At 34.9% G+C, this 12,869-nt stretch overlaps 1 protein-coding gene across 1 annotated transcript; it reads right to left on the minus strand.

Moving 5' to 3' along the window:
* Positions 1-393: 393 nt before the first annotated feature.
* cfap221 (cilia and flagella associated protein 221) lies at positions 394-10,342 on the minus strand (the record flags this gene model as incomplete). Its single annotated transcript, XM_081362358.1, has 24 exons — positions 394-429; positions 552-599; positions 1,063-1,177; positions 1,273-1,353; positions 1,451-1,551; positions 1,747-1,905; positions 2,187-2,357; positions 2,486-2,593; positions 3,402-3,482; positions 3,694-3,791; positions 4,279-4,369; positions 4,539-4,634; positions 4,935-5,018; positions 5,103-5,190; positions 5,306-5,408; positions 6,831-6,960; positions 7,629-7,749; positions 7,967-8,126; positions 8,300-8,403; positions 8,940-9,040; positions 9,133-9,228; positions 9,512-9,598; positions 9,958-10,058; positions 10,213-10,342. The coding sequence occupies 24 exons, from the start codon at positions 10,340-10,342 to the stop codon at positions 394-396; spliced, it is 2,490 nt and encodes an 829-aa protein (XP_081218484.1).
* Between the last annotated feature and the right edge of the window lie 2,527 nt (positions 10,343-12,869).

A 12,869-nucleotide genomic window follows, 5' to 3' on the forward strand; every position in this document is an offset into this window, starting at 1 on the left:
ACTGAACTTGAGATTCCATACAAATATTGACCATAACATATGTTGCTGAGTTTTATGTGTCAGACATTTAATGCCATCTGGTGGCTTGTCATTGCATTTTGCTAAAATCTGCACGTTTACCTGAGATAGCACTGCATTTCACTGTCCATTTCCTTTTCTTTTGAAGATAAAAGAGCTATTTATTGTCACATGACGAGGCACAGCTGACTCTGCCAGTAGATTTCAATTCTTTTAATCTCCCCAGCACTTTTGGTCCCAGTCTGTTGTTCTGTGTTGATTCCGGCGGCTGCTCACGTGTGTCGCTGTGATCCAAAAATTAAAGAGAGGAAGAAAGTTCATCTTATGTCATCTTCATTTTGTAACCTGAACAACAAAGCAAATAATTTGCTGTTCTCATGCCCAGATGGTGGAATCAACTTCCCCTACATGCTAGAACAAACAAAAACTGCCTTTTTGTTTTATGAATTGATGTTTTATAGCATTACTTCTCCAATTAACCTGTCAAAATGAGGATTATGAGATGGATTAATGATTAAAGTGCTGGTGCTCACCTTGTTGTTGTTCCTGCAGAGGCGACTGGTGCTATTGGAGTTCTGAGACTTGCAGACAGAGAAGATTTAGGTTATAATTCAACCATATGTCAACCTCAAAATGACAGAAATCGCGGTCTAGTAGGTACTACGTTTGGTTTGAAACTTCCTTCGTGACCATTAAAAAAGTGCATTCTATATAGTATGAATTAAATTCAGATGTATTACATTCGCCATGTTGTCACGATCATGTGACCTACAGTGTCTGTTCCGTTGCTTCACTACTATTCATAAATCCTCCCGTTGCCTCATGGGATATTAAAGAATCCAGTTGATGTGCATCTGGGTACTTTTCAGCTTCTATTTTATGAATACTATGAATTCAGACAAACTACTTTGCTCACATACTGTTTTTCGCCAACCATACTGTATAGTATGGAAGTAGGCATATTATGATGCTGGGCATGATAAAGCACAAGACAATTAGCAATTCTTAATTAGCCAAAATGTTAAATTTGATAACCCATTGTACCAACCCATTGCCTTCATCTTGATCCTCTTTAACAGATGTAGCTGAAGATCTCGCAGACAGACCGAACTCTGCTTCAATCATCTCAGGAGTGAGACAAAGATCTGAGCTCTCAGACCTGCCAGAGAAATCAAACCAGCATGAATCTGTAAATGGCGTCCCAAACAATCAACAACGGAGGGTTTATTCCAGCTGGCGTTAATCTATTTTTACCCTCCAGCTTGAATCTCGTCTCTGATGCTGTCGGGCAGACCCTGAAGAGCTGGAGGGGCCTCCACAGGCAGCAGGACAACACTGAACGGGTCACGCCTAGATATAAAACAATATTGCATGTGTAAATAAGAGGTAAGCCAACAAATGAATGTTTATTATGAGTGCGTGCAATACTTACATGCGTGGGGCGCAGTCGCTTCTTAGAGTCGAAATATTGAACAAAGTGCTTAAGGCCATACAGGGAAACTTCTTCCACATCATAATCCCTTTGATTATATCCTGTATTTGATATTTTTAAGCAAATGTTTACAGGATGAATGTATATTTAGTAATATATAAATAAAACAAATAATTTTGTCCTGGATGCTGATCGTTTCAAACAGTAATATAGTACCAGCTATGATAGAAAATTTCATTTTAAAGCCACACTGATTGCTCTTTGTGAATGATGTGCAAAAAAATGTCTCAACAAACCTTTCTATCTAGAAACTTCTTCTGTGTTTGAGGGGCATGCACACCCACAACATTGCCCTTAGGGACAGTGTATCGTGGCAGTGGACACAAATGAAAGTCCAGGTCACACTCCAGGTAAAGTGGAGCTGGTTTGAAGGCATAAACACGTGGTGCAGGATTCTAAAAAATATTAATTCAAACAATGTAAGACTGAGCCATGTTCAAACATGTCTATGATATGTCTAAATGAAAATGAAATTGAGAAATGCTGCTTTGGCAACTAGCTGAAGTAAAATAAAATACATTTTATTTTAGTGTAATTTAAATTTTAATGTATTATTTCAGTTAATGAAAAGGTTGTTTAATGATTCTACTTTAAGCTAATGATAACAACCCTGCTTTTTTCATAGAATAGGCATGGTGTTCTTAGCAAATAATGATAGGTGGCTCAAAAAACATACAAAGATCCGGAGAGGGTGGGCATTGGGCAGTCTGAGAAGTGCTTCAGGTGCACTGAAACTAAGTGTGGGACCTAAATCCTGACGTGATCCATCATCGTCCTCTGGATTCTTATCTTCCTCATCATCACTGAGCTCTACAGATGGACATGTCACCACAGGCAACAGCTCATCCTGTAACAACACAATGCCGATTAGACCAAACACAGTAGTTAGATTTGTTTCCAGATTTATTTTAATGTAAACAAATATAACAATGAATAATTTTATGGCTAAAAATAACCCATTAACATGTTGTTTACCTGTGCTCCGGTGCGTAATGTCCTACACAGGTCAGGAGGAACGAATGTTGCTGCTGCATCATAGACAGATAATGGCTGATAACCCATCAGTCTGTAACGCTGGGGAACCTTAAAAATAGACATGCACAATTTTCATTATACTGGCTGGTTTGTTAAAAGGATCATGTTTTAAAGGGAAACTCTGTAAAATAAATATTAAAATGTATGATATGAAACGTATGGTTAAATATCATTAAAACAGTACTACTGTCATTTATAAACTCAGCACCATTTTGGATAAGTAAATGGCCTTCATGTGGCATTTCCTGATTTGGTAACACTTTATTTAGATGTTCCACTTTAGATATTCCATTAACTACACGTAACTTTGCAACTAAATGTAAACTAACTCTCATTAGAGTATTAGTAGACCGTGTGCTTAATAGCTACTAACATTTTGTTTTGATGGTCCCCTAACAGACTTCCTACTAACTACAAGTACCTTTGCAACTACATGTAAACTACTAGTCATTAGAGTATTAGTAGACTGTCTGCTTAATATCTGCTATAACTTTATTTTGAAGATCCCCCAACAGACATTCTACTGACTAACTTCTAACTGTGCAACTACATGTCAACTTATTCTGCTAACCCGAACCCTAACCTGAAACTAACAGTCTACTAATACTCTGAGAGTTAGTTGACATGTTGTTGCAAAGTTAGTAGAGTGTCTAAAGTTGACCATTGAAATAAAGTGTAATTATTTATTTTTGTGTCTCACCACTCTTGTATTTTTTATACATTTATACATATTACAAAACCACATCTGACATTTCAAGCCAAAAGCGGACATTTACAGGAACTTTAAGAAAAATTACAAGGCAAAAAAATTCCTACCAGACAATAAAGGAGTGGGGAAAGCGCTTTCTTCCCGTACCTTTAGATCGAACAATGGAGTCCTGAGTTTCATATCTGCTTCAGGCATTCTTACAGGAATTTGGCCCAATGCATTCACAGCCTGAAAGCCACAACACAACACTGCTTTGAATGCCACAAAATTTGCCCTGATATTGCACATCTCAAATGTTGAACTGAAACTTTTTGGCATTTGTCGAACAAATGCACCCCTTTCAGAGGTTTCAATTCTATTTACAGTAACTGAAAATACTGAACTCTAGTTTTTGCATCAAAATTGTGTCATACAAGAATAACCATAAACAGTCTCTCACAAGTTCGTCAGGTTGGTCTTCAGGTATAAATGTATTGAAGGTAAAGGGCAGAAGTTTTTCTGGTGTCAGCTTAAAAAAGAGTGGCTTCTCATCCCCATCTACAAAAAACAACAGATAAATATCAAAAAAATATATATTTTGGTGATTTATAAAAATGTTTTTGAAAGAAGTATTTTATGCTCACCAAGGCTGTATTTAATTTATAAAAAAAAATACAGTAAAACAGTAATAAAGAAATATTATTACGATTTAATTACGAAAATAACTGATTTCTATCTGAATATATTTTAAAATGTAATATATTCCTGTAGATGAAAAAGCAGAATTTTCAGCATCATTACTCCAGTCTTCAATGTCACATGATCCTTCAGAAATCATTCTAAAATGCTGATTTAATGTTCAAGAAACATTTCTTATTATTACCAATGTTGAAAACAGTTGTAACAGTGATACATTTTTTTCAGGAGTCTTTGATGAAGAAATTGTTTGTAACCCTGTTAAACTCATTACTGTCATTTTTATACAATTTAATGCGCCCTTGCCTAATACACTTATTAATTAAAATAATAACAATAAAATCCCAACCTGATACTTTATCTCCCTGCAGACTCCTGGTTTTGCGAACAAGTTCTCTTAATGACACAAGCCTCTTGTTCATACGACATTGAAGAACAACCTCGATTAAACACAACACAATGTAACATTATTATACATATTAATACTGTCACACATTTTATATAGATAATCAGCACAGTGAGTTGAAAATAAGCACCGTAGTAATGCTTTAAATAATAGTTTAATAACATTCATTTACATTAATAAGGGTCAGTTATGAGTTATGTTACCTTTCGAGCAGCCTGCTGGAAGAGTCTGAGTGCTCTCTGTCTGACCTCCAGCTGGCCAGTGCCATACCTGATGAAATCAGCAGTGCATTCTGGGAACTATAACACAGAGCTGTTGAATAAGTCTAAAATATATGAATTTTAATATAATGACTTCCGCTAGATGCTAACATTTACATGCTAACTGTATGTGACAAATGGTATCAATACGCAATTTTATTATGATATGAGCTTGTTATACTTTGTTGCTACCTACTCAAAACTATGTACTTTCTTACATCAGTGAAGTACATACTTGTAATATAAGCATGCAAATTAGGACAGAGCCGAAACGAAAGATACAGACTAGAAACATGCTTTTTAAAGATCAAGATGTCAATAAGAAAGACTTGCACGTACCTGTCCAGCATCTCGTAAAATTCGCCTTGAGAAAAGTTTCGTTGAAGATCTTAAAGAGGCCACTGACTCACCACTGTATTTTAGCTGAAACACATATTAAGTATATAAGCATTCAGTGGAAAGTGACAAAAAATATTTAATATGAATCAAACCAATTCACTGGCTTACTTTGAAAACAGCAACTGCCTCATCTTGCTCCTTCAAAATTTTAAGTTTTTGTTTGGTTGAACATGGGTCATCACCCAGATCAACTTGCCTAAGGATAAAACGCACTAGTTTTAAGGGTTTTGCAGTTCACTTTATTATATTGTATTTAAAATCGGAAAATGTCATCTGTCATATATGTTATACAATCACATGGAGTAACACACCAGTGGATATGATTGGCTTTCTCCTCCTTTTGTTGGACCTTCTTTAAAAACGCAGCTTCCTTCATCTCTCTTGTCTGGTCTGCAACCTTGGTATAAGACATGGCTTCAACAAATAAAACATACGGGTATCTTGAATTAAATAACTGTGGTTTCTGGTCACATCATTACATATTTGATTAGTTGTATGTTGTTTTACAAATCTAATCCAAATCTTTTAAAATTGAATTCTGTATATGTGTTTCAGCCATAACAGTCAGTCTATAATTCAATGTTTTTGTTATTGTGATATATCACATATTTGGCATCATACACACCAGAGAGGGTAAGAATGGTTTCTGAGAGTCAGGTAAAAAAAAAAGAAAAAAAAAAAGAGAGAGACTTTTTTCATCTCTACTTCTGTCATCAGATTTTAGAATTATACACAGAGTGATGACTGATGAGGGCAGCACAAAATAAAGTGGTACATACAGTGTAAGCTAAAGAATGGCCTTAGAAATCAAGAAAAGCACCACTGTAAAAGGCCATTTTCAGGTTGGGTAACTTGCAAAAGGGGCATAAAATGGGACTTTATTATTATCTAAACTCCACTCTGCTGAAAGGACCAGATTTGATCACATCAGCAACAATTTCCATGCCGGTCAGGGCAAGTTTTAGCTTTTTAGTGCTGGTTAGATGCTGGTGAACCGCCATAAAGGCCCCGATATACTTCAAGCGAAATCGAAGAACGAACTCGTGTGAAGTCATTTAGAAAAAAATCTGGCCAAAACAAAGTTCGTTTGGAGTTTGTTTTGGGAGTTTGAAACAGCTTGCCAAAGCATTTACGCAATAGTGTACTCCGTGGCTTCGCCTTCTTTGACGTGGAACTCTTCTCCAGTTCATTTCTTCTGCTCAATCTGTCAAGGTCAGACATCCGTGAGTAAAAACATGAACACACTGGAGAGCCGCTTTATAGTAGAAAATGAATTTGTAATTCTAATCGAAAGCAACACTGTCAGTTTTTTCATGTTTAATATGGTAAAGCTGCTGCTTTAAAGCCATCTATTGTATAAAGTGCTATATAAATAAAGTGATTTGTCTCGACTGGAGTGTCAAATTGCAGAGCTTGTGCAAACATATCCAGATCGCTATGATCAGATGCTTTCTTAACAGCTATTTTCTCACCGCTGTTATTTTTGTGTGTGTTTATTTTGTTATTAAGAGGAAAGCGCACATATTTACATATTCATCTTAAGATAGCTCTCAGCAGTGTGGGCAGTGTCGGGATGTTTCGCTAACAGTATATTTCGAAATTCTTTTCACCTCCAAACGAAGAACAATAAAAAAATTTGCATCAAGTAAATCGGGGCCTTCAAGGGCAAAAACATTGGTCTTTGAAGCTGGTTGACCAATGCAAGTTAAAAAGCCTGGTGGACACATCAGCATTCCAGCATGGCAGTTGCTGCCTTTGCCAAACTTTCATTTCCACGGTTTTAGTTGTTAACATGCACCTCATAGGCCCTCTGGATGAGTACTGTGGTGTTCTTACCCTCCCGGAGGTCCTTGTATCTTATTTTATCTTGTGGCTGGAGAAGCATTTTAACCAGTCCTGCATGAGTGGTGACATCTGTGGTGGAAACCTGCAGTTGTGGATCAGGTTTGCTCTTCTTCTTGCTGCCCTATAAGAGTAAAAACAGAATAATGTGATTGTATGCATGATGAATCACTATGTGATTGCTGCATGATAGTTTCAAACTGAATTTTTCATTATTACTATTATTACTACCACCAACACTCATTCCTTTATTATCATTTAATTTACATTACCATTTGATTGATATCTTTTGATTTACATAAATTGCTGATTTAAATAAAACAAATAGAGTTTTTAATATAGAAATTAAAAAATCAAACAAAATCAAACAATGCCACAGTTACAATCTTTGCTGCCTCATGATTGTAATTCTGTGTATGTTTCTCCCACATTTGACGGTTGAAAGGGTATGCAGTCAATTCTAATTCAATTCAGTAAGCTCAGTGCAAACAACAAAATTAAACTTGTAATTCAATCTCACACAAACCTCTCTGCTACTGTTTTTAAAGGCCCCAAATGAAATTGACCTCAGCTAATTCAAATTCCTGCATCTGCACAGCCTAAAACCATTCAGACCCAGTTGAAAAGACAAGCACGACTTTCTGTTTTGGGTGCTGGTTGCCTTGCTCAACTAAAAGGACCATGCTGGATGACCAGAATTGTTGCTGGGAAACCAGCACTGAAATACTCGATAGTTGAAACGGATCTTTTCAGAATATAAATAAAAACAAGAACAATAATTTCATTTCTTACCTTCTCCAAGGAAGGAGATATTTTCAGCTTATGATAGGATGTAACAGCCAGAGATTTTCCATCAGCAGTCTTCCGTTCTTCAACAAAATGATCATCATCATCACCATTTCCATCAGGTTTACTGAGGCATGGAGAACAAAAATGCCATTAATGTTTTTGCAAAAGCATCTGAACTCAGACATTTACACAACATTTTACTTATTTTTTTTACAATGACATTAACATTTTTAGGATGTAAATGTTATTGTAAAAATAACATAGCATGTTCCTATTTGGTTACTAAGGTGTTATGAGTGTTTTCAGTGCATTGCAATCTTTTATTTTTCCTGTTGTATTACCTGAGCAGCAGGTATGGAGATGAGGAACCCGTCACTGTCCAGATGACAGGTTTGGAATTGAACTGAGAGATGATCAGCTGTAGTGTGATGTCAGCTGTACCATACCGCAGAGGTGTAAATGTCACTTTTAACGTGGTCTTTCCATTTGCTGGAATGATCCCTGATTAACATACGGGTAACATCTGTTATTTATATTGATGTTACAGTAAATGAAATACAAAGTAAGTCCAGTATATGTTTGATCACCAACTAGTTCTATCAGTATTTATGCACTTATACTGGTTACATTGATCTCTAACAGCAGATATGTCGATTGTGAAGGAAACTGTTTACCTGACAGCGGTCTTACAGTGAAGGCCTTATGGGGCTGAAGGCAGTGCACTTGGAACTCAAAGTCTATTGGACAACTGCAGCCAAGTGGAATCACATGACTGGCACTATAAAAGCAAAATAAATTCAAATTATGTCTCTTATGCTTACTAAAGTTGCTTAAAAAATATAGTAAAAACAGTAATATTGTGAAATATTCTTGCAATTTAAAATGACAGTGTTCTATATGAATGTATTTTAAAATGTAAATTATCCCTGTGATGGCAAAGCTGAATTTTCAGCATCATTCCTCCAGTCTTGAGTGTCACATGATCCTTCAGAATCATTCTAATTATAATATATAAGTATAAGAAACATTTCTTATTATTATCAATGTTGAATATTTTTGTGGAAATGTTTCAGGATTCAGGATAGTAAGTAAAAAAATGTATTTCAGGATAGTAGGTAAAAAAAAAAAAAAACAGCATTTATTTAACAATGTAAAAGTCTATACTGTGACTTTTGATTGAATGTAATGTATCCAATGACCCCAAACGTTTGAACAATAGTGTGTATCTACATATATCTTAGTTATTTTATAACAACAATGTTATCATACAGTTATTTTACACGTTATTGGTGTAATATGATAATTATTGTATACCTCTGCCCGAGTGGCACTGGGGGAAGAATAATGTGAGATGGGATGTGAAGGTCATTGATAACAGGATACGCATGAACAGGAACCAGTAAGTTCTCCTCTCCCTGACACAAACACAAAACACAGACACATCATAGCTGTTCTGAGTCCTTTCAGAATTTGGATGGCCAAATAGTAGACAAAAACATGTTTTTACCATGCCATGAATCCTGATGTTATCAGAAAAGTAACGCCACTCATCCGGTCGGAAGAGCACTGTAACAGTGTAAGCCAGACCCGGAACCAGTCGGCACTGCATTTAAAACAGGGACTACAATCAACACTGGCTGATATTTTGAACATCATGGTTATGAGTGAATTTCATAATCTTAATGGTCATAAAATAAGCCCAATTTTCTTTGTGCAGAATAACATTTATTTAAAATAATAATAATAAAATAAAACTGTAATAAAGAAATATAGCCCAATCATTTCTTGACAGGTTTTGTTCATGAAACTAAAATAATCAGGAATATTATATACAATTTTTAAAGCCTATCTGTAAAAGTGATATTTGTAAGCCACTTGATGGTTACCTTTTTGGTGTACTTAATTTGTAAATGCCTTGTCTGAGGGGGTAAAATGTGGACACTGAGCACGTCAGAGGAGACATTGACAAGTTTCTTGGGAAAAAAACAACAGCTTTTGTCATTACATCATACTTCCTCTCATATTCTTCCCCTTCTGTAATGTTGCTTTCAGCTACAACTCATGAGATGTTTCCCACTGACCGCAGAGTACTATCAGTGGAAATTTTGTAATGTGAATCAGAAAATGGAGTCTCCAGTCAAGTCTTTAGAATTAAATAATAAATCTTTTTTTTTTTTGTTTCAGGCCAATGACACAAACAAGTCACATTATATAACCATTACATGAGTCATGAGACATTCCGGAAAAAAAAAAACTTCAGTTCACACTAAACATGTATCCTATTCGGTTTTAGCAAGAATATGCACAAAGTAAAAAAAATAAAAAAACCAACCAGGATTTTTCTATAATCCTTTCCTACTTCAAAGCCACTGAAGTGCAGCTCTGATGGTTCGGCTTGAACTATACAGTTACTCTTCAGTTTGGCAAACACCCCTGAAAGATAACATTCAAAGACACATTTATACATTAATGTGAAATCACAAATGTTTATCAGTTTCATAAGATACAAGAATTGTTGGTGGCCTGTTAAAAGATATAATGTTTAAGAAATAAATATGATTTTAAAAACAACAACAGTGTTACTTACTAGTTTCCAGAAGGTGATGGGGGACATTTCCACTCTTTCTGGTGTCCTCCAGCAGTTGGCTTAGAGGAAGTAGGTTTTTTTTCTTCACACTCTTGGAGAAAGTCTCTGAGGCAGAATGAACCACCTCCATGCCAACTGGACTTTACAGAGATTCTTGATCATAACAAACAATCTACACTTGTGAGCGGATAGTTGACATCCAATTTTCAAGCAGTATCCTTCAGTGTGACATTCAATAGTCTTGTAACGTTACTCTCTTAAACAATATTTTTCAAAGTTTTGTATAATTATTATACATGGTGTTTAAGTATGTGTAATTTATATAAATATATAAGTTCCCACCTCTCCTGCTTAACTTTAGAGCTTCAACATAAATCAATTATTCATATTAGAGCAAATAACTGAGAAAATTTCCAGTGAATGGTTTGTTATTAAAAACTTACCGGAAGTAACGTTAGGTTTTGACGACACTGTAAAACACACAACGTCGCCATTAAAAGGAGTGTTTTATTTTAAATACTTTGGTTTAGGTATTCGGTTGTTTGTTAATACAATTCTGTCTGAATCGAAATTCATATTTCAAAACGCACTTGACAAAAAACTCACTAGAAACTCAAACAACGTAACGTTACCTGCTGATCCTCCATTGAAGTCACGTCAACAATCCCATCACCATGACAACAAGAGTAACGTTAGAGAGCCAACGAAGAGCAAAAATGTCTGAAGGTCCATCTGTTTAACTTGTTTATTCTTCTTTCTTTTGTTTCACATACTTCTTATATTTATATATAAGATTATAATACATACAAACATTTGAAGTTGCCAAAAAAAAGAAAAGAAAAAAAGAAAAGTGCCAAACAATTATTTATAGAAAATATTATTATAGACCAATGGTTATCAACACCGCAAATTAAGTTGTAAAAAAAAAAAAAAAAAAAAATTATACACATGTATTACGTTATATATTGTGTTGTATTACCCTGTCAGTAAATGACAAAAACACGAATTAACTGGAAACGGCTTTGACATCATAATATGGAAGCTTTCTATGGAAGCTTGTTTCCGCCACAAAATAAAAAAAATAAAAGATAATTGCGACTTTTTATCTCACAATTGCGAGTTTACATCTCGCAATTCTGACTTTATTTCTCAGAATTGCGAGATATAAAGTCGCAATTGCGTCTTATAAAGTCAGAATTCTGACTTTTTTTCTCGCAATTGCGACTTTATATCACGCAATTCTGACTTTATATCTCAGAATTCTGACTTTATATCACGCAATTCTGACTTTATAACACATAATTGCGAGTTTATATCTCGCAATTCTGACATATTTTCTCAGAATTGTGAGATATAAAGTCCAATTCTAAGGGGGGGAAAAAAGACGGACTTTTTTTTTTTTTTTACCTCAGAATAGTTTATATCTCACAATTCTGACTTTATAACACGCAATTGCGACTTTATATCATGCAATTCTGACTTTATATCTCCCAATTGCGTGATATAAAGTCAGAATTCTGAGATATAAAGTCAGAATGCTGAGATATAAAGTCAGAATTGCGTGATATAAAGTCGCAATTGCGAGAAAAAAAGTCAGAATTCTGACTTTATAACACGCAATTCTGACTTTATATCTCAGAATTCTGACTTTATAACACGCAATTGCGACTTTAAAACACGCAATTCTGACTTTATATCTCGCAATTCTGAGAAATAAAGTCAGAATTGCGAGATGTAAACTCGCAATTGTGAGATAAAAAGTCGCAATTATCTTTTAAAATGTTTTATTCAGTGGCGGAAACAAGCTTCCATATGTTTCCGCCACAAAATAAAAAAAAATAAAAGATAATTGTCTCACAATTATCTCACAATTGCGAGTTTACATCTCGCAATTCTGACTTTATTTCTCAGAATTGCGAGATATAAAGTCAGAATTGCGTGTTTTAAAGTCGCAATTGCGTGTTATAAAGTCAGAATTCTGAGATATAAAGTCAGAATTGCGTGTTATAAAGTCAGAATTCTGACTTTTTTTCTCGCAATTGCGACTTTATATCACGCAATTCTGACTTTATATCTCAGCATTCTGACTTTATATCTCAGAATTCTGACTTTATATCACACAATTGGGAGATATAAAGTCAGAATTGCATGATATAAAGTCGCAATTGCGTGTTATAAAGTCAGAATTCTGAGATATAAAGTCAGAATTGCGTGTTATAAAGTCAGAATTCTGACTTTTTTTCTCGCAATTGCGACTTTATATCACGCAATTCTGACTTTATATCTCAGCATTCTGACTTTATATCTCAGAATTCTGACTTTATATCACGCAATTGGGAGATATAAAGTCAGAATTGCATGATATAAAGTCGCAATTGCGTGTTATAAAGTCAGAATTGTGAGATATAAACTATTCTGAGGTAAAAAAAAAAAAAGTCCGTCTTTTTTTCCCCCTTAGAATTGGACTTTATATCTCACAATTCTGAGAAAAGATGTCAGAATTGCGAGATATAAACTCGCAATTATGTGTTATAAAGTCAGAATTGCGTGATATAAAGTCAGAATTCTGAGATATAAAGTCAGAATTGCGTGATATAAAGTCGCAATTGCGAGAAAAAAAGTCAGAATTCTGACTTTATAAGACGCAATTGCGACTT

This window comes from Scardinius erythrophthalmus (genome assembly GCF_964197995.2).
Source record: "Scardinius erythrophthalmus genome assembly, chromosome: 3".
Lineage (NCBI taxonomy): Eukaryota > Metazoa > Chordata > Actinopteri > Cypriniformes > Leuciscidae > Scardinius > Scardinius erythrophthalmus.